The following is an 18,469-nucleotide window of genomic DNA, read 5'->3' as shown; positions in this document are numbered from 1 at the left end:
CAGGATTATTTTGGTGTGGAAATAAGGTTGGAGCTATTTTTGAAAAGGTAGTGCAGTATCATACACTCTGTATGGCTGGTGAATCTGGATGCACATTAAGGAGTGGCAGCTCATTGTAACCAACTCCTAGTTGACTCCACATTAAGAAATCTTTATTCAAGATTTAAAGTGGCCTCCATACGACTGCTAGGGGTTCAGTCCTGCCCCACCAAATGTTATGACTGGAAAACACACCAGCCTGTTCTTATAGGCAGGTAGAGGCTACAGCTCCTCTTCTCCCAGAGACCTGTAAGCAAACTTCATATCAACATAGTACTGTACTCAGAAGCAGCTCGGACAACAAAAACGTCCATGCATAACTGATTGTTTGTCTGATTACACACAGAGATTTATATCTATATACTTTGAAGACTTGTCATGTGATAAATTCCAGAGTAGTGACTGTGTTAGATTGTTGCCGCAAAAGTCTGCATGTTGTCATATGATATAGCTCAAGCAACTTTGTGAACTGGAAAGTGTTTGTAGGTTTATGTAACTTCCCTTTAGCTCCTTGTCCCTCACCCTTTCTGCCATTCCTACCTGTGTTTTGTGTTAAGCAAAATGAAAAATTTAATAGAAGTGTTAATGATGAGAACAAATTAATGGCAAAGACCCAAAGAACAATAAAACAAATTCCATGCGCTCACTGGAAATCTAATTAAATCACAGGGTCCCACACGCCTCATGGCAAGTCACTTTCAAAAGTGACAGCCAGTGTGGTGTAGTGATTAAGAGCGGTGAACTTGTAATCTGGTGAACCAGGTTCGCGTCTCTGCTCCTCCACATGCAGCTGCTGGGTGACCTTGGGCTAGTCACACTTCTTTGAAGTCTCTCAGCCCTACTCACTTCACAGAGTGTTTGTTGTGGGGGAGGAAGGGAAAATGAGATTGTTAGCCACTTTGAGACTCCTCCCAGTAGTGATAAAGCGGGATATCAAATCCAAACTCCTCCTCCTCCTCCTCCTCCTCCTCCTCCTCTTCTTCTTCTTCTTCTTCTTCTTCTTCAAAAGCAGTTTGGGATGTGACATGGAAATTGCTCCAAAGAAAAAAGTTTGTTAAAAACAAAACAAAACACTGGGTTCTAGCGCAAGCCCTTCCAAAATAAATGTGAGGGAGGTGGTTCATGATCAGCTCGCCCAATATATTTTTATTTACTTCAGAACCGCTTTGGAGAGCTCTAATTTGATTGAGGAAGTTATGCCCTCATACTTAAACCAAGCAGATTAACAGTTGAATCTTCAACACTGGTGATGACTCTGGATCCTCCATCACATTTAAGGGCAGGAGGCTAGCTCAGAGGGTGCTGGGTAGGTCACAAGCCACACACTGATCTGTCCTTTAACACCTTGCTGTCAGTTCCTGCCCCCCAAGCATCTGCCACCTGAGGTAGCTGCCTCACTGTACCTAATGGCCAATGGGACAAGAACGAGAATGTCTGGTTTTTTTCTGTGTGATATTAAACAATACACTCACATTCCTGTTCTCTCTATTCATTTGTAAACCAAAGAATAGCAAACTAAGTGACTTAGCAGTTTTCTAATCTTGAACATCAAATATGATATGAAATTGCTAATTACATGGCAGCAATATGTGTAATGAGCTTGGTTACGCTGCTTCTAGTTATTGCAACTGACACAAAGACTATCATTCATTCACTTTTACAAAATGACTGTAAAAGCACTACTGTGGTGTCATAATAACATCTCACTTGCTTCACGCCACTCCATCATGATGGCATCTATTTGACCATCTTATATGGACTCAAATCTTCTGTGCTTTAAATTAGAGCTGTGGTTTGAATATTCATAGTTGATTCCTCTACTGTATTGCTGTAAGCCACCCAGAGTGGCTGTGGAAACCCAGCCAGATGTATGGGGTATAATAATTTATTTATTATTACAGTGGTACCTCAGGTTACAAACACTTCGGGTTACAGGCTCCGCTAACCTGGAAGTAGTACCTCAGGTTAAGAACTTTACCTCAGGATGAGAACAGAAATCGCACGCCGGCAGCCCGGCGGTAGCAGGAGGCCCCATTAGCTAAAGTGGTACCTCAGGTTAAGAACAGTTTCAGGTTAAGAACAGACCTCCAGAATGAATTAAGTTCGTAACCAGAGGTACCACTGTACTACTAATAAAAACTAATTGATTTATCAGAAAGTTCTAGCCTCAATGAGTTGGCATTAGCTGAGAGTTAAGGGCACATTTGTTTATTGGCTTAAGTTATTTTGCTCTGATGCATTATGTTAGGGAATACAAAATAAAATACTAGAGATGGCTTTTCCTTGTAATAATATGTGCTCTTTTTTGTCCATAATGCTGAATATCATCTCATATTTCCATGAAGATCCTGAAATTCTTGTTTCTTCATTGCATTCATAGAGACATTTGCCAATTACCAGTGCCTCATCACTTTCAAATATTGTAAATAAGGCAGGCCCTGCCCTCGGGCTTTCAATCTAAAAAGCACAGCACAGAAGGAAAACAAGGTGCAGAGGGGAGAGGAAAAGAACAAGTTCATGCACCAACTGAAAATGTAAGTTTTTCCAGGCTAGCTGGAATGCAACAGTTCAGCTAGTCTGAATGAATGGCTGCCACTAGGTGACAGTTGAGGTTTCAGTACACACAGGGCATCCCTAAGAACAAAGGATGTTTTCTTGTCACATTGCTTCACCTACGCCTTCTAAGTCTGTCATTCTAGAACTGCTGTCTTGAGGGAAATCTTAAAAAGAAAGGAAGCCAATGAGCCTTAAACAATGTCCCTGAGTAATCAATCAAAACATTTTGAATCCCTTAATCCTACTATTAATCAACTAAATGTTGCAGAATTACAGTAAGGAAGTCTAGAAACACTTTGAGTGGCTAGCAGAGAAAGAGATAAATAAATAAAGCAAGTGCGTGTATCTGGCAGTAATTTGTTTTTAAGTATTTTGTTAAAACATTTTTAGCCTCCTATTCATCAAAGGGGGGGGGCTCCCAGAGTGGGTTTCAAAAATCAGCTGTAAGACAGGGCCTGCCCTCAGGCTTTCAATCTAAGACATGACTTGAAAGGAAAAAGGGATTCGGAGGAAGGAGGAAAAAAGCAAACTCGGACATGAGGCTAAAGTTACAGTCTTTACAGATTAGCTGGAATCAAATCAGGGAAGGGGAATTGGTGCCCTTCCAGATGTTGTTGGACTCCAAGTCCCATCAGCCCCAGCCAGACCCTGCCCACCCATGAGGTTGGGTTAAGCATCTCGCTCACCCCTCCTGCACCATCGCTTCCGTAGTGGTGGGTGGGCAGAGGAAGGCACGTTCCTGTTTCACCTCAGGGATGTTGCAAGATGTAGTCCAAAGATATCCGAAGGCCCACAGATTCCCCTCTCCTGACTTTAAAAAAAGGCAGAACAATTTTTGAGGTTTTTAAAAAAAACATGAAGGTAAGGTCATTGGGATTTTTTCCACATCTGAAGCTCATCTGGAAGAAAATGTCACGTGCAGTGGGAAAAAATATATATTTCCAGGTTGTAAAACAGCTTGCGCAAAAAAACAACACCACATCAGTGCCTGAATCCAAATGCTCCCTGGGGGTGCAGGAGCACATGAAGCCCCTCTGTGCACAACGGCGTTCTCACTCACTTTCATGGAAGGGGCAATTGCTCTTATCGCAGGGACCAGATCAAGAGCACTGAACACACACAACTATGGATTGAGCAAAAGGTTGTAAACACTAGACTGACAGAGGACTTGAAATGGGGGGCGGGGGAAATATGCGTTGGAATTTTTTTTTAGCCCCTGCTTCTTTTCTTTTTTTAAGGAGGCAGGATTTGACATTTTCCAGTAGACGAGAAAATTGTTGATTCCGTGGGCATTCTTGCTTGTGTGGAGAAAGTTGCAAGAGTTGCTATCTTGAAAAATTAAAGGAAGTACTGTCAGCGGACACAACAGTAGATCAAGGTCCCTCGTGCAATTTTCTGGAGATGTTTCAGCCCATGTCATGCATCTGAGGGCACTTGACAGCAGGCGTTTATAATGTGTACGTACTGTGGCTTTGAAAATAGGACAATTTGATCTTCTTTATCCAGATTATGTGCTCTAGGGGTCTAGGCCATGCAGCTTTTGAGAACTACGTATTATAACACCCTGGCCTCAAATGAATCATGCCTTTTATTGATCATGCTGCATAGGGCTTCCTCATGTCAGTAATGGAGCTGAAATGAACTCCCACAGTAGTCAGCACAAATAATCTGAACCGTGGTAGGAATTGAGGGGAGCCCTGGTCAGAGCATATGGGGGGGGGGTACCATGCAGAGTTTGGACAACTGGGAGGTGGGCCTGGCCTTCAGTTATACCTGACAACTATCTTAAATGAAGGGCTTATGGTAATGATTTATTTACTGTTTCCAAGATCAGAGGCAACATGCCTCTAGATACCTGTTGCATACCCTCCAACATTTCTCTGATAAAAATATGCATGTCCTATTCAGTAATTAATAAATAAATAAATATATTTTTTTTATTTAAATCCCTCCCATCTGACTGGGTTGCCCCAGCCATGCTGGGCAGCTTCCAACATATATAAAAGCATAATAAAACATTAAACATTTAAAAAGGTTTTCTCATACAAGGCTGCCTTTAGATGTCTTCTAAAGATTGCATAGTTACTTTTCTCCTTGGCTTGGGGGGTCACATAACTCCATACCCTCCAAAATCAAATCAGAAACCGGGACGGCTTCTGTAAATCCAGAACTGTCCCTAGAAAATAGGGAAACTTGGGAGGGTCTGCTGTTGCTGGGGACCAAGACTGTTGCATCTTGTTGGCCACCCTGGGAAACATGATAGACCAACAGGGCTCTTACATTCTACACTGAAATTTTCTAAGATTTCTGTGGCATGCTTATCCTACATCTTTGTTAAGGCACAGGCATGGTTCAAATTGCATTGGTTTTACTGTATAAGGCACGTGCCTCATTTTTTCTTCTTCTGCAACCGTTTTCTATAGTGTAGATGCTACATCTACACACCCAAGACTAAATAAAGCAAGAATGGAAAAAGGGCACATGTCCGGAGCATCAGACCCATTCTGCATAATCAGAAGCAATCTAATTACCTTGAGCACATGACAGAGCATATGCTGGAACCACATTTCATGTGATCTGCAAGAATAAAGCAAGAGGTTTTGCAGGGATGTGGCTAAAAGGCTGACAGGAAAGCACTGAGTACACAAAGCAACAAGAACACAGACACTAAATCTTCTTGAGCAACCCTTTTTTAAAAGTTTGCTGAAGAGCAAGAATGGGGAACATGCAGCCACCCAGATGTTGATGAATTCCAATTCCAGTTCCCATCAGCCCCGGTCCAACATCATCTGGCGGGTCACAGGTTCTCTCCATCCCTGCTCCAAAGTAATCACAGTTGTAGGATCAACACCTCTGAAGTTGGTTTGTTTTCTTCCCACCCTTTCACCACCAATCAGCTTGTGTAACTGGGATGTGGCAGTTTGCATGCAATATAAGAGCAATTTGGAAATACAGTGGTACCTCGGGGTTACATGCGCTTCAGGTTACAGACACCGCTAACCCAGAAATAGTACCTTGAGTTAAGAACTTTGCTTCAGGATGAGAACAGAAATCGTGCTCCAGAGGCGTGGCGGCAGCAGGAGGCCCCATAGGCTAAAGTGGTGCTTCAGTTTAAGAACAGCTTCAGGTTAAGAACGGACCTCTGGAACGAATTAAGTATTTAACCCGAGGTACCACTGTATGAAAGCTGGAAATTGAATATGGCATATTTCTAAGTTTGGGGCTGATGTCAGAGGCTTAACTGGGCTACCTGTTGAAGCCCACAGCCCTGCCCCCAAGTCCCCTGGTTCAGATTTTCTTCTTCCTTGCTGACATTGCCTCTGGTTTGCTTATCTCCCTTCCAGTCAGCAGAGTCTGAAGAGGGCTAGTTCATTGCACAAAAAGTTTCCAACATGGGGTTGGTCAAGTACGCTGATTGATGAGGGTTCCCATTCCTTAGTTGAGGAACCTTTGCGTGATCAACCAGCAGTCTTCAAAATCAGCCAACTGTACGTGACCTGGGAGCATAACCTGTACATGTGATATCACACTAGATACACACTTTCTGGCAGTTTTGTGATGAGCACCTGAACATAGGAAGCTGTCTTACATGGAGGGCTCCTCCACAGCTCTACTGGTCCTGCCACTTTCCCCTGATGAAACCTGCTGATTAGCGCAGAATTGGAGCAAGAGTCAATTGGGTTTTCTCTGGATTGACTTCTACTCCAATTTAGCACTAAAGAGCACCTCTCTTCCTTGACATTTATTACTCAGTGAGGCCAGCACAGCTGCTAATATTTTAATCTATCTGGGTTTGTAACATTCTGTTAGTACGGATGGGCTTACTCAAAAAGGACTAGGCTGTTCCTGGAGGCGGGTGATGGTGATGAATGAGACAGGTCCATTCATTGTTCACATTCACTGACCAATTTCATTCTGGATTGCCTTTTAATAAAGTTTGAAGAATGGAAGGAAATGATGGTAGCAGGTAAGCGAATCCTTGTGACATGTGAGTCAAGGCTTGGGAATGCTAATTAGTCCAGATTAATAAATGCCTTGGGCAGCCTGACCACATGGAACTAAAGTGGTCCTGGCAATGCCATCATTGGATTCTATTGCCAAACCTTCTGGAAAGAACTATTTTTATCACACAAGCGGGATAGGCCTGTCAAAGGACATATGCTGGATGAGGCCAATGGCCCACCTAGTCCAGTATCCTGTTCTCACAGTGGCCAACCAGTTGCCTACGGGGAGCCTGAAAGCAGGACCTGAGCTCAGCAGCATCAACGGCCTTGCATTTACCCCATCTGCAAGCTTGCCAGCAAGGCACTGCCAACGTGCTACACAACAGTGCTTCATGCACTTACGGAATCAGCTGCCACCACAAGCTTTGGTATGCAAGCACAAGCACCCCACCCCCAAGTGTAAGCACTGCTTTGGCAAAGTCATAGATCTTGTTGCTGGACTCTAAGAAGCAGATAAGCTTTCTGCTCCACAGTTATTTTGAAAAGCAATAGAGCACTAGAAGTATCTATTGCACACAGCGGGAATACAAGGGAGAATGCACTGTGGAAGGCAAACCTAATTGCTTTTATTGACAATTACTTTATGACCGAAGGGAGCGGGGCAATTAGACTCCTCATGTCTGTAGTAAAGCATTCATTGTAGCGTTTTGGATATCAACATTGAGAGGGGGTATTGATATCTAAATTAATGGCCCGAGTTTATAAATTGCCCTGTGCTTTTATTTCAAGAGCGAACAGCAGCTAAGTAGATCTGCAAAGGATAAAGAGATTAATTAATTACAGTATCGGTCTTTGGGGATTTCCAAAGCTTTTCTGTAAACATGCCTTTAGACAAAAAGGCCAGTTTGCTTAAGGCTATGTGGAGTTGGCAAGGAAGGGTGGACTCCTTCAACAAAAGAAGATATAGGCATGCTCTCAAGGCAGCCTAGGGAACCATGAACTGCATTCTTTTCTGGGCAACCTTCCAGGAACCAGAGGCCAGTGTGGACAGAGCAAGAAATGCTTATGTTCCTTTTGTACAGCAGACAAATTTCTACACACCCTTAGATCAGAGCAGGAGAACCTTCGGCCCCTTGGACGTTTCTGAATTCCAGCTTCCATCATTTCTGACCATTGGACATGCCAGCTGAGAATAATGGGAGCTGGAGCCCAGCAACATGGGGAGAGCTCTGCGGCTTCCCTAGCCCTGTCTCCCTTAGATGTTCAGGACAGAAGCAGTGTGCCTGCTAAACTTCAAACCATTCTAAATTTGACCTACATTTGTGAAAAATCAATTACTCTCACACTCTATAATTCAAAGAAAGTAGTGATCGTAATCACATGAAACTAGTCTGAGACGTGAGGACACATAACAGTTTTTCACCTCATTCCTCCCCACTCCCCCCACCCGCAGTAGTTGAAAGCATAGTACTTCCTGTTATTCAGGGTGGCATACTATGGGGTCATTATGGGACGCGGGTGGCACTGTGGTCTAATCCACTGAGCCTCTTGGGCTTGCCGATTGGAAGGTTGGCGGTTCGAATCCCTGTGACAGGATGAGCTCTTGTTGCTCTGTCCCAGCGCCTGCCAACCTAGCAATTCAAAAGCATGCCAGTGCAAGTAGATAAACAGACACTGCTGCGGCGGGAAGGTAAACGGCATTTCCATGCGCTCTGGCTTCTGTCACGGTGTCCCGTTGTGCCAGAAGCGGTTTAGTCATGTTGGCCACATGACCTGGAAAGCTGTCTGTGGACAAACACCGGCTCTCTAGGCCTGAAAGCGAGATGAGCGCCGCAACCCCATTGTCGCCTTTGGACTTAACCATTCAGGGGTCCTTTGCCTATTTACCTTTACTATGGGGTCATGCATTTATATTAAAGGATCTGTAAACCAGCTGGATAGCTATCTATTAAATTTTCATTTTCAGTACAAAATTAATGCACAGAAATAAAAGACGTGCTCTCACTCTCTTTTTAAAAAATCATTGGTTTACATAATGTTTTCCCTTCATGCGAAAGTTACTGACCCTTTGCAGCTACGCTTTACATTCGCATGGGCAGGCAAAGCAGGGTGGCTGGTTATGCCCACAATTTTGGCAGCTTTTGCACACAGATTAGCTATTGACACTGGATGAAAAGGTAAGAGGTGGGGCACCATGTGCGAAGCGAAGAAGGGATCCGAAGTTCAAATTGATCTGCTTGACAACGAGTCTCTCGCATGAAGTTCTGAGTGCAAAAGCGGTTGTGTGCACAGACAGGAGATGGCATGGGGCTTAATGTTTACTATTGTCAATGACTAGCAATTCATTCATTTGTTTTAGATATTTGTAATCCACCCTTCACCAAAAAGGTCCCAGGGCGGCAGACATTAAAATTAAAACCATCATTAACCACAAGTAAAATTGAAACAAAAATAATTCAGTGTCATAATCAAATTCAGTACTGATTTCCGTATCAAAATTTACCTGATGAGAAAGTGGTTTTTGTTGTCTGGGGCATCAGAATGACCAAACAAAGGCACACACTTGCAGTACACATAAAATAAAATAAAACTAAAGTATTTGTATGAATCTGGAGTCCTTATACCTCGCAGAAAATGAGGGTAAGCCCAACTGCTATCAGGGAGGATAGCTAGTTTATGCTATTGTTTGCTTCCTGTGTTGTGAAAACTGTCACACACAGAGGAAGGCTTTAGTAGACTAGGTGCTAAGAGGGTATACTCAGAATTACAGTAAGGCAGAGCACTGTGGTAACAACTGGTCCCAGCGCCAAATCACAGCAGATAGATGTGCTCATTTAAATCAACCAATTATAGCTAGAAAAGCTAAGGCTGAGGACTACTGTGGTACTGAAGCTGTTGAGGCCAGATTATAGCAACAGAAGAGATGGAGGAGTTGTGGGTTCTATAACTTTGGTACAGCTGGGGAATAGCTGGTGTGTCCAAAAGGTATGACTTGGGGACTTTAAGGTACCGTATTTTTCACTCTATAAGACGCACATTTTCCCCTCCAAAAATTAAGGGGAAATGTGTGTGCATCTTATGGAGCGAATGCAGGCTCCTTGGCTTCAGTGATAGCAATGCGAAGCCTCAGAAGCACAGTGGGAGCGCTCCCGCTCCGGAGGCTTCGGGTTGCTTTTACTGAAGCCTGGAGCCTGGAGAGCAAGACTCTCCTGGCTTCAGCGCAAGGAACCCGAAGCCTCCGGAGCACAGCGGAAACTCCCGCTGCGCTCCGGAGGCTTCGGGTTGCCTTGACTGAAGGAAAAGGCAATGTGGGAGAGGGAGAGCTGCGCAGCGCCCCTTCAGCGAAACGGGAGGAGAAAGGGAAGGGGTTCTGTTTCTCCTGCCGCTTTGCTGAAGGGGCGCTGCACAGAGAGGAGGAGAATTTTATTTTCTTGTTCTCCCCCTCTAAAACAAGGTGCGTCCTATGGTCGGGTGCGTCCTATAGAGCGAAAATACGGTACCTTTTAGATCATTAGCACAACATTTCATTGTCATAAAGTATGGAAGCCAACTCTACCAAAGAAAGGAGCAGCTTGGGTTTCCTACATTTTCAAGTTCATTGCAAAGCTACATTTTGCTATGCAATACTCTCAAGTTAAATATTCATTCTGGAGCCAACAAGTCAAATAGATCACACATTTCTAGAAACAAATGTAACTTCTCTGAAACAATATGGTGAGCCATAGATGAATTTAACTTCCGAAGGATTAAATCAAAGTGTCTCTGATATTCACACACACCGAAAAGATAGTACGAACAACCTCAGGCCACGTTACAGATTTAGAAGTGCTGCTGGTGGTGGCTTGGAAGGAATTTTTCCGAGTGTGAATTTCTTCGCCTTAAATTGCTCCAGTTCTTCAGCAGACAGTTCCGACTCTGGGGTAAATAACTTTGCAGAGGTGGTGCTGGGAGGGGTTGTGGGAGGGGGCAATGTTGCATTACCCCCAAAGAGACTTGCCGGCTGCCCAAACAGTGTGTTCCCCGAATTCAAAGAAGCGGAAGCAGCAGCTGTTCCAAACACCGAAGCAGATGTGGAGTCTGAGGAGCTGGCAGGAAAAGATTTGCCAAATCCGGGATTCAAAGCAGGGGTAATGGCCGCTGTCCCAAACACCGATGCAGGCGCAGTCTCCGGGGAACTTGCTGGAAAAGGTTTGCCAAACCCTGAAAAACCAGAAGCTCCAAACCCACCTGGAGTGGTTGTAGCCATTTTAAATGAAAAGGAAGATGCCGATGAAGCAGGTTGATCTCCAAAGCTGACGGCATGGGGTGCAGTGGTGGAAGATGCGGTGCCCTGGCTGCTTGTGAGGCTCCCAAACGCAGGTGTGCTTCCAGAGGAGATGCTGCCAAGTTCAGAAGCTGGTTTGAAGGAGAAGCCTTGAGCAGATTTATTATCCACAGGAAAGGCTGCAATTGTCACACAAAGAAAAGCAATAGTTTGCAATAGTAAGGTCAAAGAAACAATAGTAATCCCAGGACTATCGGAACTAAGAATATGCAAACCTCCACCCACCACCAGCCAAAACAAATCCCTACCTGATGACCCAAAAGCCGATGCCTGCTGTCCTCCAAACCCAAATGCAGGTGGTGGTTGACTAGCCGTGTTCTTAAATTCAGATATCTTAAAACAACGAGAAGTAGTTCTACATGTTACAGATGAAAAAAGGTACTATTGCTTCCAATTCAATATAAAATGCATAGTTAGAAGTGGACAAATATTTGATATAGAATAAGCCAACTTACATTACCATCACTATGATTTCACTTTATTTGTGGTGTGGATCTACAGCAGGGATGGGGAATTGAAGGTCCTCCAGATGTTGTTGGACAACTCCTCCCACCATTCCCAACTCCTGGCCATACCAGCTGATGCTGAGAGGAGCTGAAGTCCAGCAACACCTGGAAGGCCACAGGTAAATGAATAGATCTCTGTACTGTATCTGTACTGTCGTCAGAGGCAGCCCTATTTACATATAACACACTGCAGTAATCTAATCTGGAGGTGACCAAAGCATAGACAAGAGGTTAGCCTACTCGTGTCCAGATAGGGGCGCAGCTGGGCTGTCAGCCGAACCTGATGGAAGGCACTCTGTGCTGCTGAGGCCACCTGAGCCTCAAGCAACAGCAGAGGATCCAGAGCTTCCTACAAACTACAAGCCTGCTCCTTCCCTTGATTCCCACAAAGGGGTACCCCACCCTGGTCAGCCCAGGTCTTGATATATCCCCCACTCCTGGGATAAATTGAGCCCAGATGAGTTCTCAGTTGGTCAGCCAGCAGGGGTCAGGGTGGAACAGGCTTCCCTCTGCCTATCCAAGGTGCAAAAAGGCTAGCTTCCTCAAGAGGAGGAGGAATTCCAGCTTCTGTGTAAGAGTTACCTCCTCCATGGATGGTCTCCGGCTGCTGCTACTTCTGAGAACAAAGCATCAGTTCTCCAAAAAACAAACACACATACTCTAAAGAACACCTGCCCTCTTAGTAACCTATTTTTCTGCCTTCTTTTACCCCACTGGCCACCACCATCTTTCAAGGAAGCAGAGCCAGAAGCTGAACAATGCCAATGAATAATACCCCTTACTCTGGATGTTTATTGTAGACAGTATCTTCTATCAACAAATCTGGTTTTATTATTGTGAACTGCTTCGCGAAACATGACTGAAAGATTTACAAATTCTGCAAAATAAATTTAAAACTTTAAATGAAGACCTTTTCATTTTCTCTATTACACTCACCAATGCCGCTTTAGTAGATGCATTTATATTCTTCAGCTCAAGCAACCGACTTCTCCACTGGCTTGCTAACTGCTGGACTGAATTGATCTGGGAAAAAGGGAGATTAGACTGTGTTAGGACCCGGCCAATCAAACCAAGAAGGAATAGAATTTCTGAGCAGCTGTGATTAAAATGTGTTGGCACATTCAGAACCAGAAGAATGTCATTACTACCCCACAATTCAAATGTATCTATTTTGGGGGCGGGGGTCTTGATTCCAAATCACAGCCATTTACACTAAACAATATTAGGTAAAGGTAAAGGTACCCCTGCCTGTACGGGCCAGTCTTCACAGACTCTGGGGTTGTGCGCCCATCTCACTCAAGAGGCCAGGGGCCAGCGCTGTCCAGAGACACTTCCGGGTCACGTGGCCAGCGTGACATCGCTGCTCTGGCGAGCCAGAGCCGCACACGGAAACGCCGTTTACCTTCCCGCTGGTAAGCGGTCCCTATTTATCTACTTGCACCCGGAGGTGCTTTCGAACTGCTAGGTTGGCAGGCGCTGGGACTGAGCAGCGGGAGCGCACCCCGCCGCAGGGATTCGAACCGCCGACCTTTCGATCGGCAAGCCCTAGGCGCTGAGGCTTTAACCCACAGCGCCACCTGCGTCCCAAACAATATTACACCACTAGTAATCATGTACAGCTCTCAAGTTAAAACAGTTCAACGCATCATCAGAGATTTACAACCTTTCTTAGATAATGACAGCTCTCTTTCCCAAGCTCCGAGAGGAAAATCTTTCCTCACCTACAGAAAGCCACCCAATCTTAAACAAGTCCTCACACACGATAATACAACCAGACTTAACATGGACACTGGCACAAGAGCCTGCAATAAATCTAGATGCCAACTTTGCTGCCACATACACCCAGACAACATCATTAGTGGCCCCAATAACATCAAACATACCATCCCAGGCCTATTTAATTGTTCGTCTTCCAACATTATATATGCTATCAAATGCCAACAGTGCCCTTCAGCTCTCTATATTGGACAAACAGGACAAACCTTACGCCAAAGGATAAATGGACATAAATCTGAGATCAGGAATCATAAAACAGAGAAACCAATAGGAGAACACTTCAATCTCCCAGGACATTCTATGCAAGATCTTAAAGTAGCTGTCTTATTGCAAAAGAATTTTAGAAATACACTTGAAAAAGAAGTTGCTGAGTTAAAACTCATTACCAAACTAAAAACTATGGAGAGACCTGGTCTGAATAGAATTATTGGATTCATGTCCCATTATACATGCTAAAGCTAATTTTGGTCATCTATCCCTTTAAAAATCCCTTGCCCTTCCCTGTGGAACCAACTGCCATCATTAACAGTCATCAACAGTTATAAGGTTGGAGCAACCTCTGCTTCAGAGTATCTGAAGAAGTGTGTATACACACAAAAGCTCATACCTTGAAAGCTTATACTTAGTTGGTCTTTAAGATGCTACTGGAATTATGAAAAAAAAATTGGGGGGGGGGCAGATTATTTTAAAGACTGTCTTAAGACAAAAATACTTGATTCTCGTTAAAGGAGTTCTTTTTGGATAATCTTTTAATAGTTTTTTTATCTTTCATCTTGTTATTTATTATCAATATGTCGAGACTCACATAATTTTGTACATTGTTGTTTGCTCTGCTATTATAATATTCAAGACGCAACTCTTCTGGCAAGAAGTCTGGAAACCCTGCAGGAAGAGGAACAGTCAAAACCTGGAAAGACAGATAATACTGCTCTTATCCCCAGCTATGAAATCATAGTAAATGCATCCCCCAACAACTCACATGTTTGTTGACAAGAGACACTGGCCAAGTATAAAAGCAAATGACAATGGCACCAGAGAATCGATTAATAGCTTTCACCATGCATTGGGGTCTTATTTCAAAAGCATGATACTTCAAAGACTCCAGAAGTTACTTCAAAACATGGCATGTAACATATTCTGTGATCTGTGCTACCTTGTACTTTCTTAATTTAGAGCTTATGCCAGCTTGCAAATAATTTATCCATTCAAGACATCGTGTGAAGAAATGCAGTTTCAACTCTACATTTATTCAGGTAACAAGAAATGCGTGGTAGGGAGAACTTGTAAGTGTTTAGCCCAGGCATAGGCAAACTTGGCCCTCCAGATGTTTTGGGACTACAACTCCCATCATCCCTGGTCACTGGTCCTGTTAGCTAGGGATGATGGGAGTTGTAGTCCCAAAACATCTGGAGGGCCGAGTTTGCCTATGCCTGGTTTAGCCCCTTCTGAGCCTCTCAATTCTCCTTTTCAGGTGCCTTCTACGTCTGTCCTTCCCAAAGCTGGGCTCACTTTTCGAGCCTGGCTGAGTGCTGGGAAAGGAGGAAAGGAAACACTGTCCAGGAGCAGTAATATTTGCAATGAAGAATCAGAGACAGCAAAAGATCAAACAGCCCACTGGTAGATTTTTTAATCCTTCTCTATTGCCAGTGACACATACTGTACATATCCCAACTACACACTACTAAAATCATAAAGGAAAAATTGGTTTCAGAACTCTTTTCTCTCTCGTGGAGCCTATAGCTGCCATGACAGTCAGCAACGGATAAAGCTGGGTTAAATAATACAAGGAGACCAAGTTAGCAAATCACATTATTATAAATTGCCCACCTGATAAAGTAGTAGATTCTGGTCTTGCAAAAACTCCCATTTTGGGTTAGTTAAATAAATACTAGAATGAACAGAAATTTTAGAAGCACTGTCCATACCAAAGCCTCATTAAAAAAAAAGAAAGATAAAAGACAGACACCTTTTGTTCATTTATATAAGCACACTTCTCATTCTTTGGGATCCAATAACAGTATTCAAGTGAGAAATAAATCTAAGCATGTGTGGGTAATTAAGAGGATTAGGAAAGATTCTACCTGATATATTCGGCTTTTCTTTCATAGGTGAATAGGTGGAAAACATCCATTGTCCTGAAGATTCCCAACTCTCCATGTCTTTCATTATAATTTCACTGAATAAATCACATTCAAAAGTCATAAGCCAAATGAAACTGAAGATAGGCAGTGAAGACCTACTTAAAGCTAGATTCAATGTGTTTTTAAAAAGAAGAATAAGAAGAAACAGTATGTTTTATAAGTGGCTTGCTACAATACTCTTTTTCAGTTTCTAAAATTCAAAGAAAACAAGTCGAAAGAGTGGGTGCAAGATCAAATATAAACAGGAAGTACTTGAATAAGCAGGGAAAATCACAACTGAATGAAAAAAAATTGTTAAGGGATTCAGTGTGAGAAATCCATATCTGCATCATTTGTGGGCACAGATGCCAATCCAGTCTGATGCAGATGGCAATGCACATCCCCATCTAGAGCCTCTAGTTTTACACAACTAAGAAGCAAGAGCTGCATCAGAGCCAGTATTAAACCAATATGAAACATATTTGTACCAAGTCACATTTTTTAAATAACTATCAGAACAAAAATTAGCTACGCCAATGAAACATCAACATGATTGAAATTATCTGAAAAGAAACAATTCTTCTCTGTTAATATAGGCTAGTCTTTTCCCTTTCTCCTTCCCAAATGCAGTTTATGAAGACAGGACCAAGTGTCAGACTCACATGCTCCTCCCTCATCCTTCTCCTTGAGTGCCAGCTTTGGCAGTTTGATCTTGTTTAAAGGAAACCAGTTCCCATTACATCTGAAACAGGAAACTCTGGATGAATGTTAACTAAAGCATAATTAAGCCATGGTCTGCCACTTCAGACACAGCAGGATTTGCTTTAAACAGGATCAAAGTGCCAATTGCATAAGAAATAAGCATGACCAACACTCATTCAGGCTAATTATGCCCAAACTGGCTCTTAATATTATGAACTTTTATGAGCAAAGGCCACTATGAAGAAAATGTCACAGGCAGGCATTCTGTACACAGTTAATTCTTCTTAACTCCTATTTACCTCACTGGGATATTAACAATTGTGTACAGGACTGCAGCCATAGGGTTCAGGTTTGTTTTTTTAATTAGCCATTCAATAAAATTTATTTAAAGTCTATTAAAACTTGAGAGATAAGAAATTGCTACTTACAGAAGTTTATCTTCCTCATCTACAATGCCACTATTACCAACATTTTCATTGGAGCTTAATGCAGCATATCTGTTCTGTGAAAAGCCAGAATCTCTGTTGTGCCAGCTGGTTGACTTGGAAAAACTGGATGTCTGTACAGGGTTGCTGTATCTCTGATTATGTCCACTCCATGCTACTCTTCGACCGGAGCCTTCAGTTGGGAAAGAAAGAGATGTGTTAAGTAAGAGTTATGAGAGACACCAGCTTCACTACTCCTGCTGCCTGTTGAATTTTCACTTGTGACAGCCTGCAGAAAGTCTCAAAATTTAGTATCCTGAGGGGTGGGGAGGCAAGGCATTGGACCAATTGCTACACCTGCTCCAGGGTGACCTGGCACAGAGCAAGACTACTTTACGCCCACTGCTACCTAGCTAAGGTTAGGATTGTCTTGTTAGTCTAAACCAGCCTTTCTCAACTTCTGGTGTCGTCGTCCCCCCATATGTTTTTGAACTATAACTCCCATCATCCCTGATCACTAGCCATGCTGGCTAGGAATGATGGGAGTTGTAGTCCAAGAACATCCAGGGACCCAAGGTTGTGAAAAGGCTGGTCTAAACGTGCCCTGTTTTTCCCCCGGAGGATGGTGGCAGTGGCCGGGGAATGCAAGAGAGCCGCAAACAATATGATCACGGCAACACCACTCTCAGCTCAGCCCACTGGGTCAGCCACACCAGGGAGAGAGAGCGGCATTGGCTGCTTCCCTTCCCTTGCTTCCAAGCCACCCTTTGCCAACCCAGTGCCCTCCTGATGTTTTGGACTACAGCTCCCATCAGCCCTAGCCAACGCTAGGGTTGCCACCTGTCCAGGATTGTCCCATATTTCAATGTAAAATACTACATCTTGTATTGATACACTGTTGTCCTGTATTTTAGGTCTCCTCTCTTTCTCTCAACCCCTCTGCCAGGTTGGGGATCTTCTGCACATGCATGTGTTGGAAAGGTCCTTTAGCTAAGCTCTGGGTAGCCATGCACATTTACAAATTTGTGTGTGTGCACGAGTGGCAAATTCCAGAGGGTCTGTCCTGTTAGGATACAATCAGTGCCAGATTTATGTATAAGCTAAACAAGCTATAGCTTACGGCCCCTCTCTCTTGGGGCCCCCCAAAAAAAATTGAAGGGAAAAAAACCTGGATGTACATTTCCAAAATATAAGATAAAAAACAAATAAAATAAAACCTACATACAGCAACGGTGTCGTATGTTGTGTAGGCTCCTATGATGTAAGTAATGCGCCCCACCTGCTTCCTAAAATATCACTGGCTTGCTATTATTATTTCATGATATATCAAGTTCCTAGTGACTAAATTATGAGTCTTCGTAAATTGTGTTTCTAAAGGAACTTTTGCTGTTGCCAAATGCCAATGTGTTTGCATTATTAAGTTTGTTATGAATAAAAAATCATTTTAAGTTAGAGCTTAATAATTATTTCACTATTAATATACTTCTTAATTGTATTTCAGTTCAACCATTACATATTTTGTTATGTGCAAATGGCTTTAGATACCTATTAGGCCCATAAATTACCATACAGCATATATTCAACACAAAAAACAGCGACAGTTTGTTGTTGACAAAGGACAGCTGGACATATAAGGGGCCCCATTACCTTCAGTAGCTTAGGGCCTCATCAAAACTAAATCCGGCCCTGGGTACAATAGACTGAAACGGATTACTCTGAAGTCACTTCAGCACCAGATGAAAAAAAAATCGCCCCCTCCAACCGCCCCCCCCCCCGCATGTTTCCAGTACAGAGGGGGCAGCCCTAGCCGGCGCCCATCGGGAGGGCAGCAGGTCGGCCAGCGCAGCAGCAACAGGCCCCGGCGCGAGGGGACGGAGAGAAGCCGCCGGCGGAGAGGCAGAGCGGGACAGCCTCCCGTTCTTACCCGCGTTGGCTCTGCCGGCGTGCTGGCGCGGGTGCTCGTTCCAGCAGTTGTCGCCGAAGCGGCAGTGGCCCTGCAAGAAGTAGTGGCAGACCTGGCCGGAGTTGCGCGCCATGGCGGCGCTTCCCCGGCGGCAGCTCCCGCGAACTCCTCGAA

The 18,469-nt window shown here is 43.7% G+C and overlaps 1 protein-coding gene across 1 annotated transcript; it reads right to left on the bottom strand.

Annotated features, from left to right (window-relative positions):
• Nucleotides 1-8,974: 8,974 nt before the first annotated feature.
• On the bottom strand, nt 8,975-18,452 carry NUP42 (nucleoporin 42). The gene is made up of 7 exons (XM_079947939.1): nt 18,317-18,452; nt 16,396-16,585; nt 15,227-15,321; nt 13,951-14,027; nt 12,306-12,392; nt 11,112-11,196; nt 8,975-10,982 (listed from the first exon to the last, which is right to left on the bottom strand). The coding sequence occupies exons 1-7, from the start codon at nt 18,426-18,428 to the stop codon at nt 10,351-10,353; spliced, it is 1,278 nt and encodes a 425-aa protein (XP_079804065.1). The 5' UTR covers nt 18,429-18,452; the 3' UTR covers nt 8,975-10,350.
• Nucleotides 18,453-18,469: the final 17 nt, after the last annotated feature.

This window comes from Podarcis cretensis, assembly GCF_951804945.1.
Source record: "Podarcis cretensis genome assembly, chromosome: 12".
Classification (NCBI taxonomy): Eukaryota; Metazoa; Chordata; class Lepidosauria; order Squamata; family Lacertidae; genus Podarcis; species Podarcis cretensis.
The sequence above is the reverse complement of the archived record's forward strand: the minus strand, read 5'-3'. Positions and strand labels throughout refer to the sequence as shown.

Excerpts from the sequence above, each read along its gene's own strand:
- NUP42 (XM_079947939.1), bottom strand. The coding sequence starts at position 18,428 with ATGGCGCGCAACTCCGGCCAGGTCTGCCACTACTTCTTGCAGGGCCAC. Across the intron at positions 12,393-13,950 it reads ACAACAATGTACAAAATTAT|ATCAATTCAGTCCAGCAGTT; the intron begins GTGAGTCTCGAC and ends CCTTTTTCCCAG. Across the intron at positions 10,983-11,111 it reads ATCGGCTTTTGGGTCATCAG|CCTTTCCTGTGGATAATAAA; the intron begins GTAGGGATTTGT and ends TGACAATTGCAG.